This window comes from Geotrypetes seraphini, chromosome 14, assembly GCF_902459505.1.
Source record: "Geotrypetes seraphini chromosome 14, aGeoSer1.1, whole genome shotgun sequence".
Classification (NCBI taxonomy): domain Eukaryota; kingdom Metazoa; phylum Chordata; class Amphibia; order Gymnophiona; family Dermophiidae; genus Geotrypetes; species Geotrypetes seraphini.
In genome coordinates, this window is record NC_047097.1 from 62656629 (window position 1) to 62673482 (window position 16854).

A 16854-nucleotide genomic window follows, 5' to 3' on the forward strand; every position below is an offset into this window, starting at 1 on the left:
TCAAGACTATAATGAGAGTTCAGGCAGCCATTTTTATTCAAGGTTCTGCACGGGGCAGGAGTGTAGGAAGATTGCTCCTGCCCCTCTTTACTGCTAGACCACCAGGTAAGGTGTGTAGAGGTGTGTGTGTATGGGGGGGGGGGGTCAGTCGGTCCTAAAGTTGTTCATGATATTTCCATATTTGTGGGCCGGATCTGCCCCTAATCCCATGAATTTGGAGGGAGAAGTGTAATTGACATGTCATGATGGCAGCGGGTTGATCTTTTGAGCTTGCCCCTGAGGAAGGACACGAAACAGGGGTTCTCTGTAGGGCATTCAGCTAAGGCACCCTTGAATGAATTGAACAGCTACCTTCATCTCCAGATAAGTCCAAGCAACGTTTTTCTAATTATTTATTTCATTAAGTAATCACAGTGACACATTAGATATCAAATGTTTTAAAAGTTTTTATTGCACTGGGTACTTTTCTAAAAAAATAAATGTTGGTGATTTAAAAATGATGTTTTTGTTTAAGGCCCACAGTGTACCTTGTGTGCATGTTTGCTGTGGGATATACCCGGGAGAAAACCTATTACACATAAGGTTATTCCCCAGAAACTGATACCTTCATTATTGAAACAAAATTTGATTTAGTGTTAAGTGCTGTGAGCAAGCTAAAAAACTTGGAAGCTGGTCTTTGTTGAGGACACTGTAGTATTTAGACCCCTTCTAACGATTTGAATAGGTTTTGAGTAATTATGATTTTGTCTAATCCATTTTGGAATCCAGTTTGTTATTTTGCCTCCACAAGATGCTATGAATTATTAGAAAAGGGATGGTAAATAAGACTAACAATGTTATAATTCCTCTGTATCGCTCAACCTCACCTTGAGTATTGCATTCTTTTCTGGTCACCGTATCTCAAAAAAGATATAGCGGAATTAGAAAAGGTTTAAAGAAGAGCGACCAAGATGATAAAGGGGATGGAACTCTCATATGAGGAAAGATTAAAGAGGTTAGGGCTTTTTAGCTTGGAAAAGAGATAACTAATGGGAGTGGGGAGATTATGATCGAAGTATGAGAAATCCTGAGTGGTGTAGAACAGGTAAAAATAAATTGATATTTTTACTATTTCAAAAAGTACAAAAACTAGGGGACACTCAATGAAGTTACAGGAAAATACTTTTAAAATCAATAGGAGGAAATATGTTTTCACTCAGAATAGTTAAGTTCTTGAATGCATTGCCAGAGGACGTGGTAGCAGTGGTTAACGTAGATGACTATTAAAAAAGGCTTGGATTAGTTTCTGGAGGAAAAGTCCATAGTCTTCTATTGAGCCAGATATGGGGGAAGCACCTGCTTGCTCTGGGATCGGTAGCATGGAATGTTGCTACTATTTGGATTTCTGCTAGGTACTTGTGACCTGGATTGGCCACAGTTTGGCGGCTGTTATGATAGTGGCCGGACTAGCTCATGGCATTCAGTGATCCATTCTCCTGCTTGGTGATCTAAGAACACCAAACTTGGCATTCTGTTTCTTAATAGTGGCTAATCCAGGTCATAAGTACCTAGAATAAAGCCAAAAAGTAGCAAGATTTCATGCTTCTGTAGCTTGGGGTAGAGTTATGCACCAGGAGATAGGAGGTTCTGAAACCACATTGTTGAAGAAAGTGCCTCTGTTTCCGTTGGAAAGAAAAAAATAAAAGAATTGAGTTTGCAGCTATTTGTATGGTCTATCTTAATCAGAAGAGTGAGAGACAGTGTGAAGAGTGCTTGTGATGGCCTGCCAGCTTAGCACTAGTCTCGGCCCACAGCCCTACTATAAAGAAATACTTTGTGTGACTCCCCCTTCCCAGTAGCCAGATACCCAAGGGTACTTACTCTTCCAACCCCAGAGATGAGCATACCTATTCAATTTTTTTTGTTGTTCTAGTTAATGTGTGCATTCTTTAGCTGATAGTACTGTGCTTCATGTGCCATTATTTACCAGACAGCTCTTTCCTTTTCTTCCATTACAGCTTTGGCAACTTTGAAACCCCAGGCTGGCCTTGTGGTTCCACAAGCTGCACCTGCTGCTCAACCTGCTGCTGCGGTGAGTCGAGAGACGAGAAGAGTCTCTGTTTCTCTCTGTTCTGGGCCAGGCTTAATCTGTAAATGATTTCTGACTCAATCTGCTTCTCTCTCTGCTCTTCCTCTGACTGAGTCTCTCTTTACCCTGCAGGGAGCAGGAGAGCCAATGGACCTGGGAGAGCTGGTGGGAATGACACCAGAAATTGTTCAGAAGGTAAGTCACACAGCATGAACATCTCACCCTTATTACCTCTACTCATGGTATCAATGACCAGCCCTCAGGAGTTTCACCCCAAAACTACTAGCAACTATTTGCTTTGTTTGCACAAGATGCTAATACTTTTCTCCAGCCTTCCCCACTCTCTCTGAGCATTGTAGTGCTACAAAGGGGAAGCACATGTCTTAGACCTTTGCTCTTTCTGTGCAGTTGCGTTATGGACCCTTCAAATACCATCTGTCTCAACTTTTCCTCCTTTGCCCCAGTGTCCTGATCAAACATATCCATCTTTCTCCCCCCCCACCCTCCTTTTGTGTGTATTGCTTTCCTTAGCCCCTGTGGGGGAGGGGCCTTTAAAGGCTTACAGCTTGTGAGTGGGATTCTGGAGCATCGGTGTCACCCCAATGAAGAATAGACTCTCCCCCTGCTCCTTCAAGGGGGTAAAAAGCTGGAAAGATAGCATTTGCTTCCTTGCGACTGACATAGGCACTGACGGGTGGGTTGCGGTACAGCTGTTGCTGGTTGTGTAGGGGGCACACTGAATCTGATGTGCTTGGTGTTGATACTGCTATAAAGAAAGGGAGCAGTAAGGTGTTTTGTTCGTTTGTAGTGTCATCTTCTCATTGTGGAAGCTCTTGTTATGCTGGAATCATGGTTATGGATGGTCTTGTCTTTCAGCTGCAAGACAAAGCTACGGTGCTGACCACGGAGCGTAAGAAGGTGAGTTAGGCTGCATGTCACTGGATGATTTAATGAGGGATGGAATGGTAGAATTGGATTTCCTGAGCAGGAATCCTAAATATTCAGGGGAGCAGGGGTGAAAAGGGGATCTTAATCTGTTTTAAGAAGGGACGTTGATTCTTTCTTTATGAAACGGGTACAGAGTAGAGAAGACATGGGGATTCATTTTTCCATCCCGGCAAGCTCTTTTCCTGTCCCTGCCCCATTCCTGCAAGCTCTGTCCTCATCTGCACAAAGCCTCAAACACTTTAAAATTATAAGTGTCTGAGGCTTGTGCTATTAAGGCTTAGCTTACAGAAATGGGGCAGGGACAAAACTCGTGGGGACGGGACGAGGAAATTGAGTTCCTGTGGAGACGGGGAAAAATTCATCCCTATGTCATTCTCTAGTACAGAAGAAGCCAGGTTGCAGTGCACTGTACAGTCATGACCCAAGCTGGGAGCTCTAAGAAAAGGAATATATCAACTTATTTATATATTTATTTAGATTTTTATCCCGTCCTCCCAGTAGCTCAGAACGGTTTACAAGTAAACATACACAATGAAGTGAATTGGACATACAAGATTATACAGTAGATTTAAATACTTGGACATACGAGACTGTGCAGCAGTTTAGATATAGGGACTATACAGCAAATTAAGAACAGTAGTTTAACATAAGTTATTAAGGGAGGGGAATGGGGAGGGATTGTATAATTGAAGAAAAAGGTAAAAAGAAATAAGATAAAGGAATTAAGAAGAATAGTATTGAAAGAGAGGGTGGGGGAGGGGTTTCTATATATACAATTGTTATTATCTTGTTGGATTTATCAAGTGCTGTTTTTGAACTTATTTATCACTTTTTATTGTACACTTGTTGAATGATTAAAAATGAATAAAGAATTTAAAAAAAAAGAACAGTAGTTTAAATATAAGTAGTTTAGTTTAGATACAAGTTATTTGAGTATAGGCTGAGAGTGGACTATACAGAAATTTAGGCAGATTAGAATGGAGAAAGAAGGGTAGAGGTTGGGTGAAGACTGAGGGTGACCTTTAGTTGAAGAGGAGGGTCTTTACCATTTTCCGGAATGTCATTAGTGAGTTCTGTAGTCTGAGTTGAGGGGGGAGTTGGTTCCAGACTTGGTTTCTTGTACTTTTTGGTGACCAGGACTTGGTGACCAGGACTAGGAGTGCTATACAAGCAGTGCTTAATAACCTGTCTTGTGGCTTTTATAAGCCAATGAGGGTGTTATAATCTCTAACTTGGATAAATGGAAGTGTAGGAATTCCTAATGTTTTGACTGAATTAGTGCATATCCATGTCTGAGCTCAGTTGTGGACTTTGGGAAAGGCTAAAGATGGGAGGAGGGGGAGCAAATGGAGAAGAAAGCAGATAAAACTGAGCATCTATAACCCTGCCGGTTTACTGTTGCTGACACTTTGCATTTATTTTCTACTGTCAGAGAGGAAAGACTGTCCCTGAGGACTTGGTGAAGCCTGAGGAGCTGAATAAATACCGTCAAGTGTCCTCGCATGTGGTGAGTAACAGGGGATAGAGAGCAGAGGTCTTTTTCCTTTCCCTTCAGTTTGGATACCTCATAATGTGGGAGGGGTGCTGATCTAGCATAGAGAGGGTCATAAGCTACATTTCACCTATCTTTAGTTCCCTCTCTTTCTCAGAATATTTTCCTCGGCCAAATACAGATTTCCGTTTGCATCTCGGGGCAGACAAAAACAATCCTCGTTCTCATTTGCCTGTATCGGTTGTCTCATCTGGTCCAGTATTTTCCTGCACAGAGACACAGTGGCTGCCCATATTTCTAAAGCCACTTGCCACAGTGGGAAGCACTCAGTTGACAATGTTGTGCATGTCGGTGTCCATTAACTTCACTTTCTAGCTCTATAGCTCTCACCTGTGTCCAGTTTCACCCCGATGGGCTCATCTTTTGTATACTTCATGGAATGTTTTGTTTGATGCAACTTTTACTTCAGTGTATTGCAATGGAATTATAAAAAGCTATATTTTGTGTGGGGATCTAAAATTATTACTTAAAAGAACAAAATGGGGAAGTGACCTAAAATTTGAAAAATACTGCCATATAGAGTGTACACATATAGGGATGTGACTTTGTCTATTCTGTATTTAGGGACTGCACAGTGCCAGCATCCCAGGAATCCTTGCTCTGGACCTCTGTCCCGCTGATACCAACAAGACCCTGACAGGTAAGCTCTCTGTCCTGCGGGGCTAATAGACTGTTCCCAGCTGTCCCCATGAAAGTGCACTACTGAGAGAATCAGTCCTCCCCCCCACCCATCTTTTTCATGTAGAATAAGTGGCACAGCTCATAAACCTCTGCAAAGGGGACTGGAACTTGTATACCACCTTTTTGTGGCTTTGGCATTCAAAGCTGACATTCAAAATGGTAGGCACTGGAGGATTAAAGTCATTTGCCCGGGATCACAAGGAACAGGACTAAGATTTGATCTCTCAACCTCTGGGTGCAGAGACAGCAGCTCTACCAGTAAGCCACACCTTCCCACTAGCGTGAAGAAGCAGCCAGGTTCATGGATTTTGGAGTTCTTGTATTACTTGAGGTAGCACAGATCCCTTTCTATATATGGATTCCCTGTGAGTGTCCATCCTGGGTATGCTCTGATCTGTTTGTGGTTCCTTTTCTCTTAGTTACCTCCATGACACCACAGGATCTGCTTCAAACAGAACAGGGACATCTTTATTTGTGTTTAAATCTTTTATTAATTTTCCAAAGTTAATAAAAATGCAGTACAGTATCTACACAAACAACATTATTCATATATGCATTTATAATCAATCAAAATCCCCACAGCAAGATTAAAAAAAAGCCCACCCCCACCCAACCAATACCTTGCAAGAGAATAAAACCATGACATAAATATCCTTCTCCCACCCTCCCTTCCCCTGGTGCAATATACCAACAGGATCAAAGGAAAAAAAAACCAAAACCCAATTACAACGCATCCATAAAAGATATCAAAGGGCCCCAGATTAACTTAAATCTCTTAGTATGACTCATTTTTTCAAATCTATAAGTTAAGCATAAACTTGCCCACCAAAAATTAAAGTTAAGGCGAGCCCAATTCTTCCAGTTACGCGTAATCATTTGTATGGCTACCCCGGTCATGATAAGGAAAAGCCGCCCTCTATATATGTTCAATGAGGGCTTCAGATGTAACATCGTCCCACATGTGACTGCCTCATATATCAAAGGAATCGATGCCTCAAGTATAGCATTAATCTGTCCCCATATCGACTTCCAGAACTTGAGGGACATCTTTTAAAAAAAAAAAAAATTATTGAACAAGAGGTCTTTTATTGAGGTTTGCAAATGTTTATAACACCAGTGTGGCTCAAAACTCCATACTAATATTCCAAGTATAATACCAATAATTTTCAACCTGAAGTAATCTCCCTTTTTCAGGTATATGTAAGAACTTTATGAGAGAAAAAGAAAGAAAATCGAACAAAAAGGAGAAAGGGATACCATCCCATTGTCTGTAAACACCAATAATAAACTTGTAGAGCAGGTCCCACTCACTCAGACAAACAAGTTCCTCAATGAGCCCCAACTTTTTCCCTAATTCCCAACAGTGTTACCTCTAATGGCAGTTAGTTTTTTCTTCCTGTAAACGTAATGTAACTTGAGAGTAGAGTTACTTTAAGTCCAAACTTCACTGGCTTCCAGTAATTTCCAGGGTTCATTTTAAATGCGCTTGCTTAGCTTTTTAAGATCTTACACGGCATCCTCCCTCCCCTAATTCCACTATCTTGGAACTCCTTGAGTCCTGATACCACCAGGTCCACCCAAAAATTTAAACTATCTTCCCCTCAAAGGTATCCTCTATGCAGGAAGATTAGGGAAATCTCTCTTCAGAATCACAGGGCTTTGGAATAACCTTTCTTCCCCACTAAGGAATCTGGGCTCCTTCCAACTATTCTGAAAGCATCTAAAAACTAGGCTATTTACAAAAATGTAAGGCTCTCTTCCCCCTATACTCAACCTCCAACCTCATTATGCTGTTCCTTCCTTATATTAAGGTTTTGTAAACTGTGCCAAGCTCTATAATTATGGAGTGGATGCGGTATATAAACTTAAGGTTTAGTTTAGATTATTTTTTAGTGCTTTACCTTTTCCCTTCCTGCTTCTATATACACTTCTCCCTCTGTATCCACGGGGGTTAGGTGCAGAGCCGGACCGCGAAGTGTGAAAAACCACAAATAACTTCTAGGCCAGCTCTGCCCCACCCCCGCCTCCCTCCCGTGCTTTAAATACAAACTCTCACTCAAACAAACCATCCCGGACCTTACTTGGTGGTCTAGCGGACTTTCGGGGCAGGAGCATAGGAAGGTAAGGCTTAAAAATAACCCAAAAAATAAAACTCAGTCCCACCCCAAAAAAAATTGCGAATAACCGAATCCACGGATGCTGAAACCACGGATTTGGAGGGAAAAGTGTATTATAGTGTATGTCTGATACTCTGTCCCCACTGTGGAACTCTGTTTTCCTTCTCCATTCCTGTAGGAGGAGCAGATAAGAATGTTGTTGTATTTGACAAAAGTTCAGAACAGATTCTGGCTACCCTCAAAGGTCACACCAAGAAGGTCACCAGTGTGGTCTTTCACCCCTCCCAGGTAAGATCTGCCCTTTTTTCTTCACTCTCTTTCCCCCATGTATTCTGCTCCTAATATTTTCTATTCTTAATCCTTTAGGAGCTGGTGTTCTCAGCTTCTCCAGATGCCACCATCCGTATCTGGTCTGTACCGAATGCCTCCTGTATGCAAGTTATCCGTGCCCATGAGAGTGCTGTAACAGGTCTGAGTTTGCATGCCACGGGAGACTACTTGCTGAGTTCTTCTGATGATCAGGTATCGCACCTGGCTTTACTCCTCCATCAAGAACCCAATTAAATATGTCATCCTGGTAATATTCCATTTTCTTTCTCGTTTTAGTACTGGGCTTTCTCAGATATCCATATGGGACGTGTTCTGACCAAAGTCACAGATGAGACATCTGGCTGTGGTAAGAATGCTTTACTTGTCTGCTTTTGTGAGAGCCAGGTTCAGGATACCTGCTACCATCTGAGAGTGTTAAACCCAAAGTCAGAACTGTGTTACTGCTAGCATTTGCAAGGGTTTAGAGAATGACATGGTGATTGTTACCTGTGGCTAACCCGCCGGAACAGGGGGAGAAAAAATCAACTGGTTTCCACAGGTACAGGGACAAGACTATTCACTGCCCCGTGGAGTGGTGATTGGCCTTGTCCTCGCAGTAAAGGATCTGCCACAAGTTGCCTCCCTTCCCACCCCTCCGGGTCAGCAGCCTCCCCCCTCGTGATTGCTCGTGCAGCAGCAGCCTCCACCTCCCCCCCTCGCGAGTCCAGCAACCACCCTCCCTCCCTATCGTGGGTCGAACAGTCCCCCACCCTCGCAGCCAAATTCGTTTGCCACCACCGGGGATTTCATTTATAAAGAGGCCCCCCTTTCCCAAAGCGCCCCAGAAGGCTTCCCTCCGATGTCAGAGCTGACATCGGAGGGAAGCCTTCTGGTTCAGTTGGGGATCCCAGTTGCCTCAACAGTCTTATTCAGTTTTGTTGATAGTTGAGGGGATATTTGTGAAGGGTAGGGGAGACGGGGGTTTTGTTGATCCTTGCAATATATTATTTGTGTTTATAAAATGATAATTGTACAGAATATTGTTTCTTTTTATACTTTAATAAAATAAGTTCAATATAAATTCATAACTATTTGAGGCTTGTGCAGATGGGATCAGATGGTTTGTAGGGGCGAGAACCGAGCTCATGGGTATGGGGTGGAGATGGGGGCCGAGCTCACGGGGGATGGGGTGGAGATGGGGACCGAGCTTGGGGGGGGGGGGGGTGGAGACAGATTCCCCTGTCACTCTGTAATATTGCAGCTTCACTTTTCAGATATTAATATTTAAGCCTTTTGCTTTTACCTTTCAGACTGTGTGCTAAACTTGCTTTCCTAAGTGACCTAGAGGGAGATTTCTCTTTGAGCTAGTTTTTCATTTATCTCCCTTAAATCCTTCTACTGGGAAGCTTTTTTTGTGTATCTGTTAAGGATTCTGTTTTCACCATAATTTACAAAAGTCGTCTCCTTGCTGAGTTCATTGATGCTGGAGCTTATCTTCCCCTCATCCCTCTGGTTTGACTATTCGATTCCAAATATCTAGCCCTTTACTGTTGGATTGTGGTATATTACAGTTTGGGATTGGGTCTGCTTGTCACAGAGAGAAGCACTCGGATGACAATATTTTTGAGTCCCTTAACCTCTCTCTCACTCTATCTCTACAGCTCTCACCTGTGCCCAGTTTCACCCTGATGGGCTCATTTTTGGAACAGGGACCATGGACTCGCAGATTAAGATTTGGGATTTGAAGGTAAGGATGCACCCGAGAAGGCAAATAGCCCAGCTTTGTTATGTCTCTGATTTTCTTTCAGCAGATGTTTCAAGATCCTGTAGAAATGATATGGTATATTTTTATAAATGGGCACATATCGAAAGCATCAGGGCATGTTCTGAATCGGTAGACAGGCTGTGTGTAATGAAGGCAGTTGCTTCCCCAATCAACTTCTGAGTATGGCTCTTGTGACAGAAGTGCAGAAGAGGGGGCCATATTCTTACCATACTTCTCATACGCACAAGTCCTTGCTGCCAACTCCCCCTCCCAGTACCATTGTGGAATTCTTTAGGGCAGGGCTGCCCAAGTCCGGTCCTCGACATCTACTGGCAGGCCAGGTTTTCAGGATATCCACAATGAATATAAATGAGAGACATTTGCCTGCACTGCCTTCTTGGTATGCAAATCTCTCTCATGCATGTTTATTGTGGATATCCTGAAAACCTGGCCTGCCAGTAGATCTCGAGGACCGAACTTGGGCAGCCCTGCTTTAGGGTGTGCTGCTAACGGATCACATCCTCTAATGCAGGCCAGGGTTTTTTCCCCCCCTTGTAATGCTGTTCCATAAGATCTTTTTGTTACAGTAGGTGCAAGACTCCTATTCAGTCCAGGGGACAGGGAGCACCATAAGGATTCAGAGGAGCCCTGGCTCAACTGAATGTGCAGGAAAACTGGGAGACTCAATTGACAGCATCGGGAGTAGGGTCATCAATGAAGAATTTCAGTTCTCAAAATGTCTTCTCTACTTGCACAGGAGCGCACTAATGTGGCAAACTTTCCAGGACATTCTGGGCCCATCACGAGCATCGCCTTTTCAGAAAATGGCTACTACCTTGCTACTGCTGCTGATGACTCCTCTGTTAAACTCTGGGACTTGCGCAAACTGAAGAACTTCAAGACCCTGCAGCTGGATGATAACTTTGAGGTGAACCTGACTTTCTCCTGTTTCTTTTCATGTGCTTTCTTTGTGTTATCCTGTTTCTTCTCTTCTCATTTTATTCCTTTCTGCATTTCTATTTTTCTTCTGCGCTTCATGTCGCCCGTCGTTCTGGTATGTAGTGTTTTCTCCCTTTCTCACCCTGAATCCCGAGGCATGCTTAATTATCTTCTGTTTCCCTTCCCTCCCCTTCCCCCTTGGTATGTCGCACACTCTGCCATCTATCCTTATTACCTAGGTTTGTCCAACAAAATTTAGGCATCAGCTGTACAAATCTTGCCATTTGAAATTTCACACTCGACTAAATAGTTAAATTGTATCTGGGCAAAAAGAGGTGGCATTGGGGACATAGTTGAACTTTGGTTAGTCAGTACACATACAGCGTACAGCCTGTCCAGTATTATACCCAAATAATTCTTGTTGACCAAACAGCTGTGCTAAAATTCAGCCGGACAACTTTGTCCATACACAGTTGGTTGACTGTTGGCCTCTAGTCTAGGTGGCCCACCCTTGTGGCCTCAGTGTGTGGCATGCTCTAATACAGGGGTGTCAAACCTGAGCCCTCGCCAGGTGGGGTTTTCAGGATTTCCCCAATGGAATATGCATGAGATGTATTTGTATATAACAAAAGCAGTACATTCAAATAGATCTCATGCAAATTAATTGGGGAAATCCTGAAAACCTGACTGGATTGCGGCCCTCAAGGACCGATATAGGACATCCCTGCTCTAATACCTATCTTTTTTGTGGGAGCAGATCCTTTTTCTTTGTTTAGCTTGAGTTATTTTTAGATTTTTCAGTGTTTTATTGCTACAAGGAGTGTAAATATTGCCGGAGTGATCTGGAATACATACTTAACATGCAGGTAAAAGCAGCAAATGACAGACATGAAAGCAGCTTTAGCCTCTGCTAATAGTTTTGCATTTTTGTTCATTTTAGCAAATGTTGATTGTTTTAACCAATTTAATAAGTTTGGTTTCTGTTGTAATTGGTATCATATTCCCTCTTTCAATCTGATATCTGTGGTGCTGAGTTTCGTTTCTACATACATTTTGCTACCCTTGTGTCTCCCTAGGTGAAATCGCTAACGTTTGATCAGAGTGGTACTTACCTGGCCCTGGGTGGCACCGATGTCCAGGTCTTCATCTGCAAACAGTGGACAGAGGTCCTTCATTTCACAGGTAAATCTGTGTTCCAGGACTGCATGAGTGCCAAAAACTCGGTGCCAAGCTTGGCTTCCCCCTGACCTCTCCCTCTTTTCTCCATAGAACACAGTGGCCTGACCACAGGAGTGGCATTTGGACATCATGCCAAATTTGTGGCCTCAACGGGCATGGACCGCAGTTTGCGCTTCTACAGCCTGTGAGCCGCCATATGCCTGTGGAAGATCTCCCCCTTTTATTTGCTCCTATAGTCTGTAGTGTGAAAGGATTTGTTGCCGTGATTCCTGCTGGCATGCTCTCTGAGGGAAGTGAACATATGTCTGGGACAGGCTGCAAAGTGGGAAGTGGGAGAGGGCAGCAACTCAGTCCAGACTCCTCAGTTCTTCAGCTGCTTTCTTGGCTCCATGTCTTTTCCTTGTTTGGTCTTATTCCTAGGCCAACCTTCCCTTTTTGTCTTGATATATTTTATTTCTTAAAAGTTTTAATTGGTTATTTTTTTAATTATTATTAAAAGATGTGCATTGTTTCTTTTGATTACACCCCCCCTGTTATGCCTGAAGAAGGTACTGACACAGCAATGCTCTGATGCTTCTCCTAATGAACTAAATTGCAGAGTGAATGAGGGCTATATTAGAATTTGTTGTAAATGCAAATTGAATTCTGTAATATTTTTCTATTACTGCTCCTTTAAAACTATTTTGATAAGTCCATGCTTTGAAAAAAAAACAAGTACTTTTGCTTTCATATTTTCTTTTCATTCTTGGAAAGAATTAATCAAAGGAAGCTCTTTGAATCCCCTCCAAGGTAGGTAAATCCTTAAGAACTAGAGACCAACAGAGCACCATTGTGCTACTTCTTATAGGGCTATACTAGTATCTTTCCAATACTTCTGATATTTATGCTGGTCCTAGAGGGCCTGGAATAGTTTTCCCATTTAGCAAAAACTGCAAATTAACTTGGACCTAATCTATTCTAATACATTTGCTGAATTGTACATAGCGGACTTAGGCCCTCTTTTATTAAGTCGAGTAGTGCGGGCTGGCACGGTAAATGCACCGAAGCCCATAAGGATTGAATGGGTTTTGGTGCATTTGCCGCACAGCACTCACTTATTAAAAGAGGCCCTTTGTGGAGTACAGTCACATTGCAGTACTGGCGAAGCACAGCTGAATACACATCTTTTGTAGTGATGTGAGGCTTGACATGTAATCTCAGGGGCTTGGTCAATGATAACGATATGGACACAGAAAGAAGGCAAAGTTATGATATGGCAGTACCTTTAAGCTAATTTTTACTATTACTGTTGTGCAGTATACCATTGCATGATGGTCATTTTTAAAATTTCTAATTTCCAGTCCTACACGAAGCACCCTTTTAAATAGACAGGTAATGCTATAATTGAAGGAGGAATTGGAGGCCCTTCACAGGCCTTAACGCTGCTTTTCTCTGCTTGGGGCTTTGCACACAGCATCCCCACCCTACACTCTCTTGTGCCTCACTAGCTCCCCATCCAGCAGTTGCAGTCCAGCCTTTCTTTCCCTCTCTGCTGAGCCTAATCAACAGATTTTTGTTTTGTTTTGGTTTTTTTGGTATTTTTTTTTTTTGTCCTGCTGCAAATGAGATTTGGTGGAATAAAAGGATTTTTTAAGGTGTTAAGTAGTTGAATAAAAAAAACTGAAAGCTGTTTTGTATCTCTGTTTTGGGGTTTTTAATTAATATCTTCTGGATGAAAATTCTTGCTGTTTCTTTCTGAAAATCCTGTGTACTTTAGAGGTTGTGGTCTATCTTGCTGAAAGTTGTCATCTGTCCCTTTATTTGTTTGGCTCTAGCTCACATCTTTTTCAATAGTAGCTCAAGGTGAGTTAAGAACACTCTGTATTTCATTATCCCTGGAGGGCTTTTAACCCCGTTTGACGCTGAGGATGTGGAATATTAAGTGATTTGCCCAAGATCACAAGGAGCTATAGAGGGATTTAAACTGGGCTTCCCTGGTTGTTAGACTGGTGCTCTTGACTGCTAGGCTACTCCTAGTGACTTTTGTTGGCAACCAGTGATGTGAATGCCCATTTGGATCTGTTGGCTTTATGACTTGAAGGAGGTCCAGCATGGTCAGAAGATGTAAAAAAACATCAGGTCCAACAGCTGCATGGCCTGAAATGAGGCTGAGTATTGGTCTGCTGCGTGTATGATAGGATGTCAGCGCAAACCTTTGTAGGGTCTGTGGACAGAACAAGAGTTCTATTGACCCATATGGGCCAAAGGAAGAACACAATGAGGAAAATGGGACAAAGGTGAGGTCAGCCTTGCAAGGGGGGGGGGGGCAACAATAATTTTAAGGGGTGGAGCTAGGGGGGATGGGATGAGGTGAGAGAGAGAGAGTTATGGGGATAAGGAGCTGTGAGAGAAAGACTGGGATCAGGCTGGAGCAAATGACTAGTAGCTGATGATGCATATTGGCTTTAAGGGTCTCTATGAACAGCAATGGGAGGTTCAGTTATAGACTACATTATATAGGGACCGAGAACAGACCAGCAGCATCTGTTAAGATCAGCAGTCTAGGGGGAGAATGCAAAATTATAAAGGGGTGATGGATTGGATATACCACCTTTCTGTGGCACAAAGTGGTTTTACATATACACTTCTCCCTCCAAACCCTGACCCACCCCTGCCTCCTGGACCTCTCCACACTTTATCTGGTGATCTAGCGATGAAGCGGGGCAGGAGCGATCTTCCTGCGCTCCTGCCACATGTAGAGCTGGGAACAAAAAATGGCTCTGCACGGGGCAGAAGCGTAGGAAGATCGTTCCGGTCCCGTTTCACTGCTAGACCACTAGATAAGATGTGGAGAGGTCCAAGAGGTGGGGGTGGGTCAGAGTTGGCCCTAACGTTATTCACAATTTTTCCATAGTCATGGGCCAGCGCTGCCCTTGCGAATTTGGAGGGGAAGTGTATACAGGTACTTTCTCTGACCTTAGTGGTCTCACAGTTTAAGTTTTGTATTTGGGGCGGTGCAGGGTTAAGTGACTTGATCAGGGTCACAAGGAGCTACAGCTGGAATCGAACCCACTATCCCAGGTTCTTAGGTAAGGATGGGTGCAGGACCTCTTACCGGAAAAAATAGCCATTAATTCAGTTCCAATACAAATGGAAACAAAAATAAAACTTTTAGGGGTTATTATTGATAAAGATTTATCATTTCACGATCACATCAGTTCTATAATAAAAACCTGTTTCTATAAACTTCGTATCATCCGCTCATTGACTTCAATCTTACAGACCGAATCCATTACAATTCTGGTTCATTCCTTGATCATTTCTCATCTAGATTATTGTAATTCCCTCTTTAACGGTCTTCCACAAAAAGAAATCCGACGTCTTCAATTGATTCAAAATACAGCAATAAAACTCATTTATAAAATAGGAAAATATGATCACGTCACTCCAATCCTGAAAGATGCCCACTGGCTTCCTGTGGCCCACCGAATTACTTATAAAATTATTCTCCTGACCTTCAAAATTAAATCCTCCCATCTACCATCATTTCTACATAAACTCCTCATCCCTCAATGTTCATCTCGTACCTTAAGATCCACAAATCAAAATCTTCTTCTGATCCCCTCCATTAAAAGCTTTTATTACACACGGAAAATAAATTCCTCTGTTACTGCCCCAATGCTATGGAACTCTTTACCACAACCTCTTCGTGATGAACAACAACTAGAAAAATTTAAAACAGGTTTAAAGACTTTCCTATTCCGTGACGCATTTATTTCTGCCTAGTATCTATCTCTCAGTCATCTTCAATCGTTCAACATCACAAATTTATTTTAACTACTTCCCTACCCAAATGTTGTTTTCCCATCCCCTCTTTCTCCCTTTTCTCTCAACATTGTAACTTTACCCTTCCTTAAACCTCTTCCCTCACAATCAAGTTTGTCTAGTCTATGTTGTAATATACACTATTTATACCTCTAAATGAAGAATATATTAACTCCCCTTCCCTATTTTTATTTATGTTTTTATTGTAATGTACACCGGCCAGATATTTATTTGATGGTCGGTATATTAAAACTTAATAAACTTGAAACTTAAACTTGAATGTGGAGAAACAGCTTAAGGGTTAATGCAGCGGGCTTTGATATTGGAGAACTGAATTTGATTCCATTGCTGCTCCTTGTTCCCTTGGGTAAGTCACTTAACCTCCATTATCCCAGGTACAAAACTTAGATTGTGAGCCCACTAGGAACAAAGAAAGTACCAGCATATAATGTGTACAATGCTGTGTACACCTAGTTTTGAAATGATAGAGGAGTAGTCATTGCTTTAGTAGGAGGTGGCAAAATGCTTTGAATATTAATTTTCTCTCGCTGATCCTGGGCTCCCAGCACAAGACAAAGGGTTTAGCTCAATCACCAGAGCTCAAATTTTGGCATCTGGCTCTGGGATTGTATCACCCAGCCTGTGAGCGTTTATACAGCTAGATGGGAAGTGACATCAGAGGGCGAGCTGACACTAACATGGGTATGCTCACGCCAGAGAAGTTTAAAAGGTACAGGGAAAAAGAAGGGGGCATGCGCATGGCAGGGGGTAAGGAAGAGGGTGAGGAAGGCGCTGCTACCCCTGCACCCAGACATTGTGAGATCAAATCCCAGTGCTGCTCCCTGTGATCCTGGGCAAGCCGCCCAATCCTCCAGTGCCCACCACCTGAAATGCCAAAGGCAGCATACAAGCCCCCATCCCCCGCTCCCTCTCCATGATCCATAGTCCCTGACCCATGTAAAAACTATTTATGGGAGTTATGTTTATGCTGGCTTAAATAGTAAAATGCTTTGGTGGAACGTTTAAGGGTACGTGGAGTCCTTATCTCAGCTAAAAAGTTCCCTCTGCTCAGCACTGATAAACTCATTACATTTCACCACTTCCTCATTTGGCTTAGCATATTTTTAATTTGTCTGTAAGTCGTGGAATTGTTCTGGATTGTCTAAAAGAAGCCATTGTAACTCATATTCTTAAAAAAAGATAAATGTGACTCTTGATAATTATGCTAGTTTGAGGCCTATTTCCAACTTGTCGCTGTTGGCCAAAACGAAGTCAGTTGACAGACTTTTTAGAGGAAAATAAAATTTTGCACCCTCAGCAATCTGGTTATCAAAGTACAATGTTCCACCGCAAATTCGCAGTTCATAGACTCACTAATTTGCGGTATTCTCCGACCGCCTCTTCCTGGCAGGGGGATTCCCCATCAGCCGAGCCACCAGGAATCCCCCGAAACTGGCTCAGCTGAAGGGGATTCCTTCTGCCATAATCAGTT

At 42.7% G+C, this 16854-nt stretch overlaps 1 protein-coding gene across 1 annotated transcript in view; it reads left to right on the top strand.

Annotated features, from left to right (window-relative positions):
- PRPF19 (pre-mRNA processing factor 19) overlaps positions 1-12069 on the top strand; it is a 31039-nt gene extending 18970 nt beyond the window's left edge. The window contains exons 5-16 of the mRNA XM_033920084.1: positions 1998-2071; positions 2201-2263; positions 2945-2986; positions 4449-4523; positions 5133-5208; positions 7545-7654; positions 7733-7888; positions 7973-8042; positions 9337-9422; positions 10198-10368; positions 11456-11561; positions 11649-12069. Coding sequence (XP_033775975.1) covers positions 1998-2071; positions 2201-2263; positions 2945-2986; positions 4449-4523; positions 5133-5208; positions 7545-7654; positions 7733-7888; positions 7973-8042; positions 9337-9422; positions 10198-10368; positions 11456-11561; positions 11649-11746 — 1127 coding nt within the window. The 3' untranslated portion in view covers positions 11747-12069. The remainder of the gene's footprint in view (positions 1-1997; positions 2072-2200; positions 2264-2944; positions 2987-4448; positions 4524-5132; positions 5209-7544; positions 7655-7732; positions 7889-7972; positions 8043-9336; positions 9423-10197; positions 10369-11455; positions 11562-11648) is intronic.
- Positions 12070-16854: the final 4785 nt, after the last annotated feature.